We start from the raw sequence: 19,427 nt of genomic DNA on the forward strand, positions 1-19,427 counted from the left end.
AGTGTTTGTATGGACATCCCAGGTTTACATTATCAGCACTTGAAAAACTGAGTGATCCCTTCAGGAATGGGAATTTATCCTATAAATCCCAAAGAGCTGCCTCACACTGATTCTCCTAAGAAAGGTAGAAATACTGACAATGCTGAATTTTTCAATCTGAGTTCATTCACCAGGCCAGCTAAACGTAAAGGAATGCATTTTTTCAATAGGTCTGATATGCTTGAAATCACATTTGAGTTGAGTAAAAGTCACTTTCTTGAAAAATTTCAGAGTAGCAGCCGTGTTAATCTGTATCTGCAAAAAGAAAAGGAGGACTTGTGGCACCTTACAGACTAACACATTTATTTGAGCATAAGCTTGCGTGAGCTGTAGGTGCCACAAGTCCTCCTTTTCTTTTTTCTTGAAAAAAAACTCTCATAAATCGTACAATGTCAGGCATCTCTCTGAAATCTCTGTGAAGCGTGAGTACAACTCCAAATTCAGAACTGTTTCAAAATGGAAAAAGCATGTATTTCATTTTATACCACAAACTTTAAATAGCAAAACATTGTGCCCTAGATTTTACAGTATCACTACCATACCAAAAATCAGAATGGCTAAATCTCTTTAATTTTTGCATCTAGGATTGCCTTTAGTCTGTTTTATTCATGATTTTTAGATCTACAAAAGCTAACCTCATAATGTTTCTATTTTTTGTTTGTTCGTTTTGGAAAACTTTGCCTGCAATATTTTTTTTTTCATTTCCCCCCCTTTATTCTTCCATCTTTTCAAGACAACCAATACCTTTAACAAATAATAAGGGTTGTTTTTTTTCCCCTTTTCTGCAGAATTATTCTCACAATATTTTTTTAGTGTAATTAGGTTCCTCTATTTCTGCCACAATTGTCCACTCTTGATATTATTTTCACTTGAAGGGAATCATATGTGGATCTTACAAACATCTCACTGATTACATCTTGAAAAGCCACATGATACTCAGCTACAATGCTTTGGTAGCTATTCTAGTTGGGTATTTTCTTACGGGATGTTTCCTAGCAATATCTGGACGAATATCCACACTATTCTAATTCTCTCTCTTCTACCTGATGTTTTTGTTCTCACATTGTCCTTCAGACCTCTACAAAAATTCAGGAGGAAATTTTTTTCAGTCAATTTGATACTCTGCTAGCCTTCCACCATAAGGAATTTCTGCTATAATGGCACTGGAATTGTAGGCTTAGGCGACATGGGGCTTAAAATGTTGTAGCTACCTAAACCCATGCCTACACTATCACATCCACCATTGCTACTGCCAGTAGCAGTGGTAGCAACACTGGGAATATTTAGAGAAAAAAGTGATAGTGGAATTACAGGTTCAATGACGTGCCAACAGAGTCCTTTGTAAAGAGTTTCAGAGTAACAGCCGTGTTAGTCTGTATTCGCAAAAAGAAAAGGAGGACTTGTGGCACCTTAGAGACTAACCAATTTATTAGAGCATAAGCTTTCGTGAGCTACAGCTCACTTCCTCAGATGCATATCGTGGAAACTGCAGCAGGCTTTATATATACACAGAGAATATGAAACAATACCTATTCCCACCCCACTGTCCTGCGGGTAATAGCTTATCTAAAGTGATTTCCAGCACAAATCCAGGTTTTCTCACCCTCCACCCCCCCACACAAATTCACTCTCCTGCTGGTGATAGCCCATCCAAAGTGACAACTCTTTACACAATGTGCATGACAATCAAGCTGGGCTATTTCCTGCATAAATCCAGGTTCTCACATCCCCCCCACCCCCATACACACACAAACTCACTCTCCTGCTGGTAATAGCTCATCCAAACTGACCACTCTTCAAGTTAAAATCCAAGTTAAACCAGAACATCTGGGGGTGGGGTGGGGGTAGGAAAAAACAAGAGGAAACAGGCTACCTTGCATAATGACTTAGCCACTCCAAGTCTCTATTTAAGCCTAAATTAATAGTATCCAATTTGCAAATGAATTCCAATTCAGCAGTTTCTCGCTGGAGTCTGGATTTGAAGTTTTTTTGTTTTAAGATAGCGACCTTCATGTCTGTGATCGCGTGACCAGAGAGATTGAAGTGTTCTCCAACTGGTTTATGAATGTTATAATTCTTGACATCTGATTTGTGTCCATTTATTCTTTTACGTAGAGACTGTCCAGTTTGACCAATGTACATGGCAGAGGGGCATTGCTGGCACATGATGGCATATATCACATTGGTGGATGTGCAGGTGAACGAGCCTCTGATAGTGTGGCTGATGTTATTAGGCCCTGTGATGGTGTCCCCTGAATAGATATGTGGGCACAGTTGGCAACGGGCTTTGTTGCAAGGATAAGTTCCTGGGTTAGTGGTTCTGTTGTGTGGTATGTGGTTGTTGGTGAGTATTTGCTTCAGGTTGCGGGGCTGTCTGTAGGCAAGGACTGGCCTGTCTCCCAAGATTTGTGAGAGTAACATTCATAAACCAGTTGGAGAACACTTCAATCTCTCTGGCCACGCGATCACAGGCATGAAGGTCGCTATCTTAAAACAAAAAAACTTCAAATCCAGACTCCAGCGAGAAACTGCTGAATTGGAATTCATTTGCAAATTGGATACTATTAATTTAGGCTTAAATAGAGACTTGGAGTGGCTAAGTCATTATGCAAGGTAGCCTGTTTCCTCTTGTTTTTTCCTACCCCGCCCCCACCCCCAGATGTTCTGGTTTAACTTGGATTTTAACTTGAAGAGTGGTCAGTTTGGATGAGCTATTACCAGCAGGAGAGTGAGTTTGTGTGTGTATGGGGGTGGGGGGGATGTGAGAACCTGGATTTATGCAGGAAATAGCCCAGCTTGATTGTCATGCACATTGTGTAAAGAGTTGTCACTTTGGATGGGCTATCACCAGCAGGAGAGTGAATTTGTGTGGGGGGGTGGAGGGTGAGAAAACCTGGATTTGTGCTGGAAATCACTTTAGATAAGCTATTACCCGCAGGACAGTGGGGTGGGAATAGGTATTGTTTCATATTCTCTGTGTATATATAAAGCCTGCTGCAGTTTCCACGATATGCATCTGAGGAAGTGAGCTGTAGCTCATGAAAGCTTATGCTCTAATAAATTGGTTAGTCTCTAAGGTGCCACAAGTCCTCCTTTTCTTTGTAAAGAGTGTGAACTTGGCCAAATGTATTTAAAAAGTTCCCCAAGTGTCAGGGTCCTAATTGCTTTCAAAATATAGAGATCTTAATGTGTACTTGAGAGCCTCATTAATTTTAAGAAATATTGCATAATCCTGCTTTAACTATATTCTGTTCATCATGAAGGAACATGACATTCATGAATTCCCTCACAGGTTCTGTTCTGATAACAGGAAACCATAAAGACCCTGATTCTGATCTCCCCAACGCTGGTGTAAATGAGGAATAATGCCAAGGAAGTTGATGAGCCAAATTCTCCATTCACACCTGATTTACAACAGTGTAACTCTACTGACTATAATTAAATTACTCCAGAGCCAACTATTCATCTAGTGTTTTACTATATTTTCTTGCTGTATTGTCAGTAGAGTCTAAGTTAGGTCCCAAACAGAATAACTATATAAAATATTGAATGAGTGTGTTTAATTCGCATTGAAATTAATATTCAGAAAGGTGTTTTAAGGGAACTGTCTAACTCAATTGCTACAAAAGCTTAAGATAGTATTATTTAGCAGTTACTGCTTTTGCTTGGACAGTTAATGCTATGCATGTGCTCTGGAAATCTCAGCGAAACAAGCTGCATGCATAAACCTTTTGATAACAAACCCCTCTGAAGTCAGTGGAAGCGGAAGATGCCCAGTACAATGGAGACACTTAGCATCTCAAATGAGGCACTCAGCACACCGCAATATCATAAAAAGCAGGTCCATCTTCACAGCATGTGCTAAAGGAGCTCTCTGCCCAGGAGTAAAGAAGTGGTAAGGAGAGTTTTCTGCTGAGACTTATTCTGGAGTCCAGCCACAAATCCTTTCTCTGAGAAATCCACCCACTCACTCATGCCACTGAGCTATCCTGACACCTGATTAAGCCCAAAGCTTCTCCTTTTGGATAGAGCCACAACTCCGGCAGCAGGACATTGCAAAACATGCTGGATTTCTGTGGTACTACAATAGTTAGTGAATGTAAACAATCCAGTATTCATTTTTACCGTACATATGAATTATCACAGTTTATAGCATAGTAAATGTAATGACATCATGTTATAACTGCACAATGCTTAATATAATATCGGTACTGAACTCACTCTTCCTTACTGTGTTCGCTTTCCCAGTTTTAGCAACTTTCAACATCGTAAATTAGTCTGAAAAATACCAGAGTACTTGTTTTCTTTTTCTAAAATTATTTTTAATGTGGCAGGGGAGAGAGCAGGTGCTAAGCATAAACAGACTAAGCATTGCTTAGAGCCCCGATCAGCTCAAGGGGCCGCCTATTCAGTTTTTATTATAAGAATTTTCCTGTTTTAGTATTGTGGGGAGGAGGGGCAAAATATTCCTGTTTAAGGCCTCCAGTGAGTTAGCACCAGCTCCGCAGGGGAGTCTTCTGCATTCCAGAAGGAACCCTTAACATTTTCCTCCTCTTTATGCATGCTGGCTCCCATGGCCCTATGACAGGGCTACTATCTTCCCCTCACAACTGATCTTGACTGCCCTCTCTTTCCACCAGTGCCATTCCACAACCAGAGGTGTCCATTTAAGGTGATGCAAGAGATTTCTCCACCCTCTCCTTCCCCCAGCCCCCAACATCTAAGAATTCTGCTTCTGCAATATTCTAACTTTATCTCCAGGAGCAAAAATATGTGGACTAGGACCTGAACCCATGTTTCCCACTTACAGAGCACAGTGTGTGAAGTAGCTGCTGACTTATGTAAGGGCATGGGAGGAGGCTGGATTGGCCAGAGGGGCACCCTTCACACAGCAATGCAGGGCACTGAGAACTAACTAGAATAGAAAGCTGCCTGCTGCCACCAGGAGCAGACCCTTGTTTGTGTGCTGTTAAGTGGATGTGAAGTTAAAAATGAAAGAGCTGATGTGTTTAACAGAAGCTCTTCTTGTTTTAACGTGAGACCACCACACAGCACACTTATTCTTGGGCACTGGGTGGCTTCTTCAAATATAATTGCATAGAGTATTTTACAATATGCTATACGAAAATGCTATCTTATTTAAAAACAAAAAAAAACCCATTAAGAACATAACACCTTGTTTTCCTTATAGCTGGTCCAGACTGTTAGTGCTGTGGACAAAGATGAGCCTCCTCGAGGCCACAAATTCTTCTTTGAGTTGGTGCCCGAATTTGCAGTTCATCCCAACTTCTCTGTTGTCGACAACAAAGGTAAACAACTCTGGTCCTGCATGTCATAGGCTTGCCAACTTTGGTTGGATGAATTTCTGGATGTTTCATCACATGATATTATCTTTAATTGAAGATTAATCTTTAATTCCTGGAGACTCCAGGGCAATACTGGAGGGTTGGCAACTCTAGCATGTCAACTCACTGTTTTCCCCCATGCCAGAGACCACATCACTTTGTCACACACAGTTATTCTGCTTCTCCATTTCAGATAACACGGCAGGGATTCTCACTAGAAGAAATGGATACAGTCGCAGTAAAATGAGTACCTATCTCCTGCCAGTCTTAATATTTGATAATGACTATCCAATCCAGAGTAGCACCGGCACGCTGACAATTCGAGTGTGTGCCTGTGATAGCCGGGGGAACATGCAGTCCTGTAATGCCGAGGCCTTGCTTCTTTCAGCTGGCCTAAGCACGGGTGCTTTGATTGCCATTCTCCTCTGCATCATTATACTGTTAGGTAAGTGATCCTTGTGACCTATATGTGGCCATTTTCCACACTAACTGCTTTTTAATAGGTGGGTGGACTGTAAGTCATTACAACTACTCAAAAGAAAGCTGAAAACTGGGATGAGAATGTCACTGTTTTACTAAGATGTGATATGAGGCAAATAGTAACGTAGGACTAGATTCTGCTATCCTTACTCATGCAGAGTATTATCTTACTTGACAAGTAGTCCTCCATTTAATGAAGTTGAGTAATGTACTACTCAATAGGTGTACAGATGACAGAATCAGCCTCCTAATACTTAAAAATTAACAATTAAACCAGTTATTAAGTCATTTATATTTTCTATATTTTAAAATATAATGGAAGAGCTATATATAGAGAGTAACTTTCAGACATTTGCAAGTGGAAGGGGGTGGAGGAGGTAACTGGTGGGCATGGAAGGGAGAAGAACAGGGAGAGAGTGGAGGGACATCAGAAGATATGCAGGGATCTAGGATGAAGTCTGGTGAGGTGGGGTTGGGGAGATGAGGAGGGCTTTGACAACTGGAGAAAGTGCTGAGGAAGCAGACACTGGAAGCTGGTAAATCAGCATGAATGCCATGCACAGCTTATGTAAGAGGCACTAAGCATCTGACTGTGAAAGATACTAATTCACAGAACCTTTATAAGCATATAAATAAGGGGTCTGCCCTCATAAATGCCTCTGGTTCTTATAAGTGAAGTTCTTAAACATACTTGACTAACCACTATTCCTGGCTAACAGGGGAAATTGAACAAAAATCTAAAAATGGCTGCTGCACACACAAAGAAACTATATAGAACAGAACTGTAGCACCATCTCCATTCAGTGGATCACATTTAAGCATATAGCTTCTCACCATGTTCTCTCTTGTCCCCAGCATGCCCTCTCCTCCTTTTACTCACCAGTGCTCATGTATAAGTTGGCTCATCTTGCTGAGCACAAATGTAACCTACTTCTTAGCATGAGTTAGGCATCCATTTCTACATCTGATCCACAGATGACCTAACTGTGCTGTAACTCCTAGCTACTGATCTTAGTCCTTTAGCTCCTGCTGCAGAGGTTCACACTTCAGCTTCAATTACGCCATCCAAAGGTGAAAATTGCTATACTAGTATTTCTTAAAGCAACAGGATCAGTTGTTTATATAAGTGGCTGTTAGTACAGACCTAGATACCAAGTCCTGCAAGCACAGAAGTCAATAAATGTTTTGGCATCAATGACTGTAGCTTCTTAGGGCAAGATTTTTTTAAAAAAAAGCCTAAATGACTTAGGCTCCTAATTCCTATTTTCAAAAGTGAATTAGGCACCTAGGACCCAAACGGCTGGTTTACACTCCAGCTGCCAGTTGATGTAAACTACGCAATTTAAGTTACGTTAGCCTATCTCAAGCCAATGTAGCTTAGATCTACTTACTGTGGGGTCCACACTATGCTATGTGATGGGAAATGCTCTCCTGTCAGATTGTTTCCACCTCTCATTAAGCAGGAGTACAGAAATTGATGGGAGAGCGCTCTCTCATCGATTGAGCATGTCTTCACTAGACCCGCAAAACGGATGCTGCTTCATCGATTGCAGCAACACCAATTTAGCTCCATTGTGAAGACAAGCCCTAAGTCTCACTGAAAATCAATGGGATCTAGGCCATGTATAAACTAGGAGAGCTTTGCCAGTATAGGTATACCAGCATACTATCCAAACAAAACGCTCCTAGTGTGGACACAGCTACACTAGAGTAACCCCACTTTTGCTGCTGTAGCTTGTTTCAGTCCCCATCTCCCAAGTGAAATAAGCTATACCAGCAAAAACTGTGATCTTTGTCAGTATAACAGCATTTTTGTGTCCTTTGTCAGCACAGCTATACCCTGTCAGAGATCACACCTCTTCATACCCCTGGACAACATAGCTACGTCAGCAGAAGCTGTATTATACTGTGCCTGTCACTTTTGAAAATGGGGCCTTAGGAACGTAAAGCTTGACCTACACTAAAAACGCAGGTGCCCCTGAGAGACTCAGTTAAGATGACTCAAGCACAGGTATAGACAGCACTAGGTCATAATGCCAGAAGGGACCACCAGATCATCTAGTTTAATGACAGAAGGGACCACCAGATCATCTAGTCTCTCCTCCTGTATATAACAGGCCTCCACCACCACCCAGCACCTGCACATCAAATCCAACAACTCAAATGAGACCAAAGCATTACAACCCACAGGAGACTAGACTATGATGTGCCAAAGGCAGAGCACAGGAGGGACCAAGGTGCACCAGTGCCTGAGGCCCCCACAATAACAAGGAAATGATTAAGTGAGTTATACCTCGATAATGAAGGAAAGTCACCTGCACCTACACGCTGCAGAGGAAAGTGAAAAACCTCTAAGACCCCTGCCATTCTGACCTTGGGGACAATTCCTTCTTAACCCTACATATAGTGATTAGACATAGTTAGACTCAGAGCATATGAGCAAGAACCAACCAATCAAGCATGTGAGAGAGAAAATGCTTGGTGCCACCTCAGAGCACTGTTCCTCCACATCCAATGTTCCATCTCCAGCCATGGGCGTCTCTGATGCTTCAGAGGAAGGAGATAAAAAAAAAACCCTCTCAGAATATATTGGAGGGAAAAATCCCTTCCTGGGCCCTGCAGATGGCTGGCTGAAACCCTGAAGCATGAGATTTTGGGAATGTAAGGCAAACTGGATGTGAGCCCCAGGGCTATTGAGCCCGGACTCCTACCATCACAAGCAATCCGTTATACAATCACACACATAATTGTCCAGCTCTATCCTAAAACTAAATTAAGTTGTTTGCCCCCCACAACTCCTCCTGGGAGGTTGTTCCGGAACCTCACTCCTCATATTGTTAGAAACTTTCTTCTAATTTCCATCCTGAATTTGTTCATGGCCAGTTTATATCCATTTGTTCTTCTGTCAACCTATCTACTTCCTCTCAAAGGGGTGCATTTACTGCAGTGATTCCATTGCTGTAGCAAGTGTCTATACCAGGGGTGGCCAACCTGTGGCTGCGGAGCCACACGCGGCTCTTCAGAAGTTAATATGTGGCTCCTTGTATAGGCACCGACTCCGGGCCTGGAGCTACAGGCACCAACTTTCCAATGTTCCGGGAGGTGCTCACTGCTCAACCCCTGGCTCTGCCACAGGCCCTGCCCCCACCCCACCCCTTCCCATGCCCCCTCCTGAGCCTGCTGTGCCCTCGCTCCTCCCCTTTCTCCCCAGAGCCTCCTGCATGCCATGAAACAGCTGATCGGGAGGTCCGGGTAGGGAGGGGCAGGCGCTGATTGGCGGGGCTGCACGTGGGTGGGAGGTGCTAGGAGTGAGGGGGGGGGAAGCTGATGATGTATTACTGTGGATGTTTGGCAATGTACAGTGGTAAATTCTAGCTCCTTCTCAGGCTCAGGTTGGCCATCCCTGGTCTATACTATAGTGCTATAGCAGCACAGGTGTAGCCATACACTCACTTGTGAAAATGTTGCCCCTAAGGTCTGCATGACAAGCACCACAGAACAGAAATGAAACAAACTAAACATTATTAGGGACTATGATCAAAGAAACCTCCTCTCCAGTGTGGAACCACACAATGACAAACATTAGGAACAAGATTTTGCTTCCTGCTGAAAATGCAAATTCTAATCAATAATACAATTCCTTAACTTTAACCTAACTTTAAAATTATATATTTGTAATTCTTATATCTGAATCAACATTCACTTTATTATTGTTAGACAGTAGTTTTCCCCTATTTTCCAAACATTCTCTCTCAGTTATAAAATTATTTGTCCATTGCAAATGTGCATTAACTCCATTTCAGTGCTAACTATTTTGTTCATCTCATTATTTAGGCTACACTGCATCTCATTATCTATTTGTTTTCAGTTTTAGTTGTGCTGTTTGCAGCACTGAAGAGGCAGAGAAAGAAAGAGCCCTTGATAATCTCAAAGGATGATGTCCGAGACAATATTGTGACTTACAATGATGAAGGAGGTGGAGAAGAAGATACCCAGGCTTTTGACATTGGAACACTAAGGAATCCAGAAGCAAGAGAAGAAAGTAAGATGAGAAGAGATGTTATCCCAGAAACTATATTTCAGATAAGGAGGACTGCACCTCTGTGGGAAAACATTGATGTCCAAGATTTTATTCAACGAAGGCTAAAGGAAAATGATTTAGACCCAACCGCACCCCCTTATGATTCACTAGCGACATATGCCTATGAAGGGAACGATTCAATAGCAAATTCACTTAGCTCTTTGGAATCACTTACTATGGATGGCAACCAAGATTATGATTACCTCAGTGACTGGGGACCTCGATTTAAAAAGCTGGCAGACATGTATGGTGGAGATGACAGTGACCGAGACTGAGAAAGTAATCTGTTACTTGGTCAGTGTTAGTGGAGGTAATGTCTATGTTACTAGATAAAGTGGCCTACACTCTCTTACTTGGAAAAAAATACAAAAAATAAGTGTTGTTTTAGTAAGGGTTTGCTTAATCAATAAGTCAACGTAAATGAATATGATTGATTTAGATATAAAAATAAAATCTATACTTCACCCTCTCTGCCTAAAAACCCCTGAAGGAAGATTCTCACAGACAATGAGAAGACACTAAAAAAAGGCTTTTTGTGCCTTTAATAATAAATAGATGGAAAACTTATACTTTTTTTTTTAATTGCTTTGCATCACATTTATTACTAGCTGGGAGATTGTGCACCCGTGTTGTAACATAATCTGAAAAAAATATACCTTAAAAAAAGGAATTAATATTACTGCCATATTTATTGAGTTAAAGAATGTCTGTGTTGATTCATCATGATATTTTTATATATGCATATTTATATTTTTGTATTTTTATTAAATAAATTAGTATTTATAAAAACATTATTTCATTTACTTTGCCAGTCATAAATTACTGAACAGGAGGAATCATATGCTGTATGGATTTTTTCTTCAAACTAACGTCTTTACTTCAGAATAATGGCTGTACTGTAAAATGAAGAGAAGAAAAAAAAACATGAATGCGTTTCTCTTTGACAGAGCTACAGTGTAGAAAAAAATAAAAAGCAATTTTTCTGGGTAAGTCCAAACACAGGTGATTATAAATAAATGTAGTCTTACTTCAACATTGTACTGTTCAAAGGCATCAACATATAGTTTCACTGTTGATTCCACCCCTCCAGCATCCCCATTTACTGGCAGTTGGCCAATAAAAGAATTAAATACATGAATTACAGAGGACTGAAGAAACCATGAAGGTTTGTTTCAGTAGATATGTTATTCAGGCAAAAACAAATTCACTGTGCTTTTTATATTTTGATGAGAAAGCAAACGTCAGCAATCCAAGAAAGTCTGCTCCAAGCTAATCTTTTCTTTTTTTCCTCTCTCTCTCTCTCTCTCTCTCTCTCTCTCTCTCTCTCTCTTTAAGGCAATTTTTAAGGCTAATAATGCTTCTTCTTTTTTTAAACTGAAGGGCAGTTAACAGGAATAAAAAAAAAAAAACCTTAATAGTTTTAAAAGATTTCAGTGTAGTTTTCCTTCAGATAAAAAACCCTAGCAAATTGCATGGAATACATTTTTATCACCTAGAACACATTTACGCATTTCATAAATCTATGGATAATACTGTGCAATCAGTTTTTAAGCAATGGAGATTTTTCATTGACATCACAGGATGACATGGCATCATATTAAGGTGGAACCAGTTGCAACACGCTAATTAAGGTTGCAGCAAAGGTTTCATTTTAGAAAGTTTTAAACCTTCATTTTGTTAAATAAAAAGCCCTCATAAAATGGCAAAAAGCAAAACAAAGAATGTAAAGTTTGTGTAGCATTTCAATTTATCAACATGATTTGATAAGTGAGTATATACAGAGAAAGTACTAAGTGTTCCAAAATCACTGTAGTTTTAAATTTTCAATGGGATGCCTCAGTTTATTTTTGGATTTTGTTTCCAAGAAATTTGAAGCCCTCTGGGCTTTGCTCCACTTGTGACAATTTCCAAAGTATTATATGTAGATAGGTAGCGTTTTTGCACAGAGTTTATTTTGAACATTTGAAAATAGCTGCAAATATATGCGCCAAGACAAGCCTACTGTATTTTGCATTGAAGACAGAACTGCTGTTGTAATACAGATTAACATCTGGAACTTTGACATGAGAGAGAACCTCACCAAAAACTGCTGTCACTTCAGAGAAATTCTCTGGACTGTCAGGCCACAAGTTCAAATCTCTTTTCTCCCATTTGTATTTCTGTGCACTTCACCACCCTCATAGTGACCAAGACTATGAACCCCAACCTAGCAGACAGTCAAGTATGTGCTACTACTGCATCTACGCACCCCTTACACAGGTATGTTAACAATACGATTACACAGAGTCACTTCGGGAACAGCTGCAAACAGAATCCAGACCCAAAGTTTATTTACTCAGCCATGCTGCTTTTCAAATTCTTTGTTCAAATGTGTGTGATTTGGTTATATCTGTAACCACTACACTGTACTCTCCTCCCATACCAAAGGATAGGATCCAGGATCCCTAATCTCCACTTTTCTGCTTCTATTCAACAAATAAGTGTATAATCCACAGGGAAGTATGTGTCAGGTGCACATTAGTGGCTGCTTTACATTGAGGTCACTCCTGTGGCTCAGATGCTAAGGATGGGACTGGTAGATCAGAAATTACGGGGTTCAAATCCTGCTGATGATTCATATGAAGGGAAGGTTATAGTTGCGTGTAGTAGTACTATATATTCCAAATTAATCAAATTTACATTCAGATGTAAAATTGTAATGGCAACCTCAGCAACTTTAAGGCAGAATAACTTCCCAGGGGCATGGAATGAGAGAACCACATCTGTTGGCATAAGAGGTCAGTGTTGAGGTTTGTTGTCAACTTGATGAAGTTGGGGTACACATTATTTTCAGTATCTACTGGAAAGGGAAATGAAAGCTTTAAAGTTGGAGTGTAAGCAATATGGAATTTGCAAGGTATGCAGGATGTTTTCCCCTTAACTTCTGGTTTCCAGGATTTTAAAGATTTTGTGTTGATGCTGTGTATCGCTGTCAAGGTTCCTTCCCCACTCTGAACTCTAGGGTACAGATGTGGGGGCCTGCATGAAAAACCCCCTAAGCTTATTTTTACCAGTTTAGGTTAAAACTTCCCCAAGGTACAAACTATTTTACCTTTTGTCCCTGGACTTTATTGCTGCCACCACCAAGCGTCTAACAAATATAGAACAGGGAAAGAGCCCACTTGGAAATGTCTTTCCCCCCAAAATCATCCCAAACCCTACACCCCCTTTCCTGGGGAAGGCTTGATAAAAATCCTCACCAATTTGCATAGGTGAACACAGACCCAAGCCCTTGGATCTTAAGAACAATGAAAAAGCAATCAGGTTCTTAAAAGAAGAATTTTAACTGAAGAAAAAGTAAAAGAACCACCTCTGTAAAATCAGGATGGTAAATACCTTACAGGGTAATCAGATTCAAAACATAGAGAATCCCTCAAGGCAAAACCTTAAGTTACAAAAAGACACAAAAACAGGAATATACATTCCATTCAGCACAACTCATTTTATCAGCCATTTAAACAAAACAGGATCTAACACATATCTAACTAGATTGCTTATTAGCCCTTTACAGGAGTTCTGACCTGCATTCCTGCTCTGGTCCCGGCAAAAGCAACACACAGACAGAGAGTACCTTTGTTTCTCCCCCCCTCCTGCTTTGAAAGTATCTTGTCTCCTCATTGGTTATTTTGGTCAGGTGCCAGCGAGGTTATCCTAGTTTCTTAACCCTTTACAGGTGAAAGGGTTTTTCGTCTGGCCAGGAGGGATTTAAAGGTGTTTACCCTTCCCTTTATATTTATGACAATCGCGAAGCAAATTGAAGTCACGAGACAAAGATTTTGTTTGTATCAAGTCTGAAAGCTTTGCTCAGGAAAAGCTCCCATTGACTTTGAAGGAAATCTTACTTGTGTTATGATGCCAGTCAGTGGTTAAAGTAGATCAAAAATAAAAGGGAGAGGTCATCAGTTTTGTCTTACTGTAAGGGAGCATTGTCAGTATTGCCTAGCAGTTACAGCTGAGTTGGGTTCCACGTGTGAGCGACAGTAGTCTGTGCAGAGTTCGGAGGAATTGCTACAGATGGGTTCAAAAAGCAAGAGTTGGGGTCAAAATCAGGCTGAGAACAGAGACCAGTGGTAGTACCAGGCTAGAAGCAGTGTCAGGGTCAGGCTCCAGTCAGAGATCACAGATCAGAGGTAGTAGCAGGCTAGAGTCAGGAGGTAAGAGTCAGGGTCATACTGGGATCAGAGACGAGAGATCAGGAGATGAGGTCTGGAGCTGCAGCAGGTGCAAAGTCTGTCTTGCTGCCCAGACAACTTCTGGGGGCACCCTCCAGAGTTAAATAGGATGGTTGTCCAACCAGAGGGCTGCAGGGTACTGTCAGTCTTGGTCCCTTGGGCAATACTTCCTGTGTTGCTTATTTTCTCTAGCTATGGCTCCACATGGCCTCCTGGTGGCACTGTGGGAAAGTCAGCCATCCCAAGCTCTGCAGACCCAGCTTCTAATTCCTGAATCCTTACATTACCCCCCTCTCCAGGCACACCCTTCCTCCTGGCAGGCACTGGGCCTGGTTTATCCAGGTGTTGTTGATGAAATCTTTTTTTACCAGGTCAGGGTAATGGACATGGACATTAGCAGTGGATTCCCAGGAGCATTCTTTAGGCCTATAGCCCTCCCATTCTATTAGGTAGTAGAGTCTCCCACTCTGCAGTTCAGAGTCGAGGATATCAAGGACTATATATACCTCAAGCCCTTGGAGCTAGACTGGCATGGGAGGCTGTTGGAACCAATCAGGAAAGGGGTCCTCTATGTAAGGCTTCAGGAGGGATACATGGAAAAGAGGATGTACCTTCAGGGATCGAGGGAGCTGCAACTGAAAGATGAAAGGGTTGATTTGCTGATAAATCTGGAATGGTGCAAAGAACTGGTAGTTTAGCTCAAGTGACAGCCTGTTTGTATGGAGGTGTTTTGCTGTAATCTAGACCTTTTGACCTACCATGAGAGCTGGGACTTCCTGGCATTGACAGTCTGCATATCGCTTATAGTCCCATTTCATGTCTTAAGCTCCTCCTGTATATGGAGAATTCATTGGACCCAGTCAGCAGCTGCTGGGTTCAGGGAGTCTGCGAGCAAGGCTGGGTGAAAGTGAGAGTAGACTCCATAATTTGCGAGGAAAGGACTCTGCCCCATGGAGGTGTGGTCGGCATTATTGTATGAGAATTGGCATAAGAAAGGAGGGGGAACCAGTTATCTTGGTGATAGTTGACAAAAGCATCATAGGTATTACTCTAATACTTGGTTCACCCCCTCCATCTGCCCATCTACCTGGTGATGGTATGTGGAGGATATAAAAGCACAATTAGCAGAGTAGTTCATGCCAGAACTGCAGGCCTTGGTCTGAGGGGTGATATGGTCTGGAAGGCCATGAAGACAGATCTCATGACCCACTAGAAGTCAAGCTATTGTTGCTGCAAAGGCCAGGCTGTGTTTTGGTCAGAGGTAGAGACTGGATCAGACAAGAGTCAGGCTGGGATCAGAGATCAGGACACAAGGTGAGGTCTGGAGTCACAGCAGACTCAAAGTCTGTGTTGTTGCCCAGACAACTTCCTGCGGCATCCTCTGGGGTTAAATGGGACGGTTGGCCTCAGAATACTGTCACTCTGAGTTCCTGAGGAAGTGCTTCCTCCTGTGGGAAATATCAGGTGGTCCAGGCTCCGAAGACACAGGTTTTAGTCCCCATGTTCGTACGTAGATGTTGCTGTTGATCTTAATGTCACTTATTTAAATGGAGAGAAAGGGAATTGGTGGAAAAGACAGATTAATTGTCTGTTAGAGGAGAAAAGTTTATTAGAGAACTATGGTAAGAGACCTCTTCTTCCATGATAGGTGCTGCTGCCCCACCTACAATCCCTTGGGAAGACTCGGTACCCCAGAAACTTCTAAATCAGGCACCAGCTTTTCCCGTAGCTGTGTCTTCAGATTCCCTTGCCTCTTTTGTCTTCACCATATCAGCCAAGGAGAGGGAGCTCTGCAGCCTATTTTCAGCAGAGGAGTGAAGCTGTGCTGACCCATGCTTTCCCCTTATTTAACCCCTAAATTCAGGATGCAGCCTAACTAACTCAGGACTTGGCTGTATGGGCCCAATCCTGTGCCACTGAAATCAATGGGGATTTTTAACATTGACCTGAACAGGGCAAAAGTAAGACCTACAAGAACTACATACAGAAGCGTCTCTTAGCAGTTTTCTTCTCCTTTGTGGGGAGGGAAGGAAGTGAGAGAATGCACCAAAGGGTGTGTGTGCATGTGTGTGGAAATCAAAAACAATTCATTTTTCCCCCTTTTCTTGAAATTTCAAAGTACAAAATAATTCAGCCAACTCTTGGAATAATAAATAATAAAATAAAATAATAATAATAATAATAAGACAGTGGTGTATTCTGGATAGGAAGGTGGCACCAGCAATTTTTCAGAGAATAAAGCAAGTTAGTAGTGTGTGTGTGTGTTTATTTTATATACAACAGTTAACCAAAAGGAAATATTGGGGCCACTTCTACCCATGTAAAGACAATTTCTAGGCCCAAAGGAACAGCAAAACACAACGTATGTTCAGCTAAGTACATACTAGAGATGAAAGGAAGGGACGTGGTTTCATGTTTGGTTATTGAATAATGGCCTGTCAGGATATGGAATATATTAAACTGTACAAGTTTCCTCGGAATAATGGTCTCTTAAACTAGAGATGAGTCTGAAACCAGACCCCTAAATACCTCCAGCTATGGGCAAGTTGGGATTTGCATCTTCACTATAATTTCACAGAAATCCAAAGAGTACAAAAAGCTTATTGTTCAGCTTCAATTATGTTTCTGCAGATGTGACACTCTTCAGCAGCAAATACATTTTCATGATAACCCCATGAACTCAAAAATAGGTACAGTCCCTGTTATTGTTCATTTTGCCTTGAAATTCTGCACAGCTCTAGTCATAACATATTAATGTACCCTATTTATGCTTTGAATATACATAGTTTCAAATGCAATTGCTTTTACAGCTGATGTGCCAAGCATTTCTTCCTTTTCCTCTTATGGCAGAATGACAAGCTGAGCCTGCACAAACCCCGATTTGCAGATTTTTTGGTGGGTGTAAAAGGTTAACAGTGCTGTTCATTAGGGTTTTATCCTTCAATTTTCTGTTAGATTTATTCGCCGCCACTTAGATTGCATTAGAATCAGTTTATTACCCCTTACAACAGAACAAGAATTGCTATTGACCAGTACAGGATCCAAATATATATATATTGTCAAGGACCACAACCAAAAATAAGCCTAGAGGAGGAATAGGAAGTAGGAAGATTTTCATGGAGAATGCAGTCAATGGTTTTGGTAGCTAGAAGTATGATTTAGAGGCTCTTATCCCTGGAAAAGAATGCAGTGGAGAATATGGCAAGTGAAAGAGGGGGCATGTTAGGCATTTTTGTCACTGAAGGGGACATGGAACATTATTTCAGCTGCTGGGAGGGGGGCACAGAGTGCTTGTTGCTAGGACCAAGCATGATAGTTTGGTATCTGGGGTAGTTTGGGGATGCCCATCCTTTCCTCCCCTAACTACTAACTTTACTTGCAGCCAATCTATAGCTGCCCCACAGCTTCCAGACAGCCCACATCTATATCCACACCTATCATCAGCACCATGATGCTTCTGTGTTTAGCCTTCTTTTGGTGCCTTGCAACTGAACTGATGTGTGTTCTAAGGCCCATCCAGGTGTGTTTAATTCCAGAGAGAGAGGGAGATGGACAGTATTTCAGATAGCTCACAGAATATAGCAACTCAGCAGCAATCACATGGTTTTTAGTCCCGAGTTAATCTTTCAGACAGAGAAGATGACATTGGGGCAGAAGGGGATCATAGTGGAACAATATCAGGTTGCGGAACTCCGCATCAGCTGGTCCTCAATCCTTGTAAAAACAGTCATTTTTGTTATGATTTCTTCCCTCTCTTTTAATTTAACTTCCAGATGAGAAATTATCTTCTCATTGTAGAACAAATACCAAGTTCCCAAGGGTGCCCAGCTAGTAATTTTATAACAAACCTACAGGACTAAACCCTGCCCTTTGTTGTGTGGATGTACAGAGAGAAAAAAGCACATGAAAAGGCTTTCCCCCATTTCTCCCATACAACTGAAAGGCCCTGTTTCAACTCAGTACTCAAGGAGTATAGAATGTGTATGTCAGTGTACCATCGTCCTAAGGGGCTGGCCTGCCAGCTAAAGGGCAAGAACAAGCTCCTTCACCTAGTAGTGCATATACTGTCCTCTACAACATACTCAGAAGGAACTTTGATCTCTTCCGAAGGAATAACAGAGTGCTTTTCTCTGCATGGTGCACTGACTGCCCTCAGCCATTCTGTCCTGTGGTGCCGGAGTACTTGACACTGATGTGTGGCCAGCACTGCACTGTTTCACAGACAACCTTTATGGAGCGCTGCCAGTAAGGGGGAGATTTTACCAACAGTAATTCACTTCCAAGTTCACTGACTTGCTGATGTAGCCCATCATACCAACACAGAACGTTATATGTGATTTTGTCATAAAGTCTTGCAATGCGATTTGTTACAGGAAACAATAACCTCCTCCTAACACAGTTATTCTCTCCCTCCCAAAGCCCCAGTTTGTATAAACCCTCTTTCAGAAAGGTCTTAAGTTTGGTTGTAAATATTAACTCATGTCTGGAAATTTGGCACAAGGTTTCTTAATTCACCTTAGGTATGTATTTTATCATATTTTTTTTAAAAAAAAGTTTTGTGGTATTTAAACTGGATGGACATATACAAATTAGAAGATGATTTCACCAATCACATATGGAAGATTTCTATAAAATTGAGTGGGTTCTACAGATACTTAATAATATTCTGTATTCTATATACATTTTGTTACAGAATTTAAGCAAGAGATCCTTTTTATAGTTTTTAAACGATTGTACCAGAATACTGTGCTTCTATATTAAATTATATAAGCTAATTCAAAGCACCTATGGAAAGTTTATACATTTCTACAAAGTATTCTTGGTCTTTTCCATACAGGACATAATGTACTTTTAGGTCCAAGTGTCAGTATAATTAAAAATATTTTGATATTTAATATAAAATAATATAATCTAAAATATTAAATAAATAAAAACACATTTGCAATGGTCTGTATCTTCATTTAGAACCTGCATCTTTCTCATTCACCTTTACAATGAAAGCCGCAGAGGACAACAGTTACATTTAGGAGAAAGCACTCTTGATTTGAAACTGATCTCACTTTAAACCATCGGGGCAAAAAGGTGCTCACAAACTATGCTGGTAAAAACCATAAATGTAGATGGAAAAATTGAAATAATTAAATCTAATCAAAGCAGTGGCTGCTAAATGAAGAGATAAGGTATTTTACACCAAAAAGAGTCTAATATATATTTATTACACCTATAATTTATATCTATTCCAAATACATTTTACTATCTAATTGAGTGATA

General features: G+C 41.0%; 1 protein-coding gene across 1 annotated transcript in view; it reads left to right on the top strand.

The window, feature by feature from the left end:
* CDH9 (cadherin 9) overlaps positions 1 to 10,575 on the top strand; it is a 139,519-nt gene extending 128,944 nt beyond the window's left edge. The window contains exons 10-12 of the mRNA XM_073329465.2: positions 5,231 to 5,348; positions 5,578 to 5,829; positions 9,733 to 10,575. Of these exons, the coding sequence (XP_073185566.1) occupies positions 5,231 to 5,348; positions 5,578 to 5,829; positions 9,733 to 10,220 (858 nt within the window). The 3' untranslated portion in view covers positions 10,221 to 10,575. The remainder of the gene's footprint in view (positions 1 to 5,230; positions 5,349 to 5,577; positions 5,830 to 9,732) is intronic.
* The last annotated feature ends 8,852 nt before the right edge of the window (positions 10,576 to 19,427 follow it).

Source organism: Lepidochelys kempii, chromosome 2 (assembly GCF_965140285.1).
Source record: "Lepidochelys kempii isolate rLepKem1 chromosome 2, rLepKem1.hap1, whole genome shotgun sequence".
Classification (NCBI taxonomy): Eukaryota; Metazoa; Chordata; order Testudines; family Cheloniidae; genus Lepidochelys; species Lepidochelys kempii.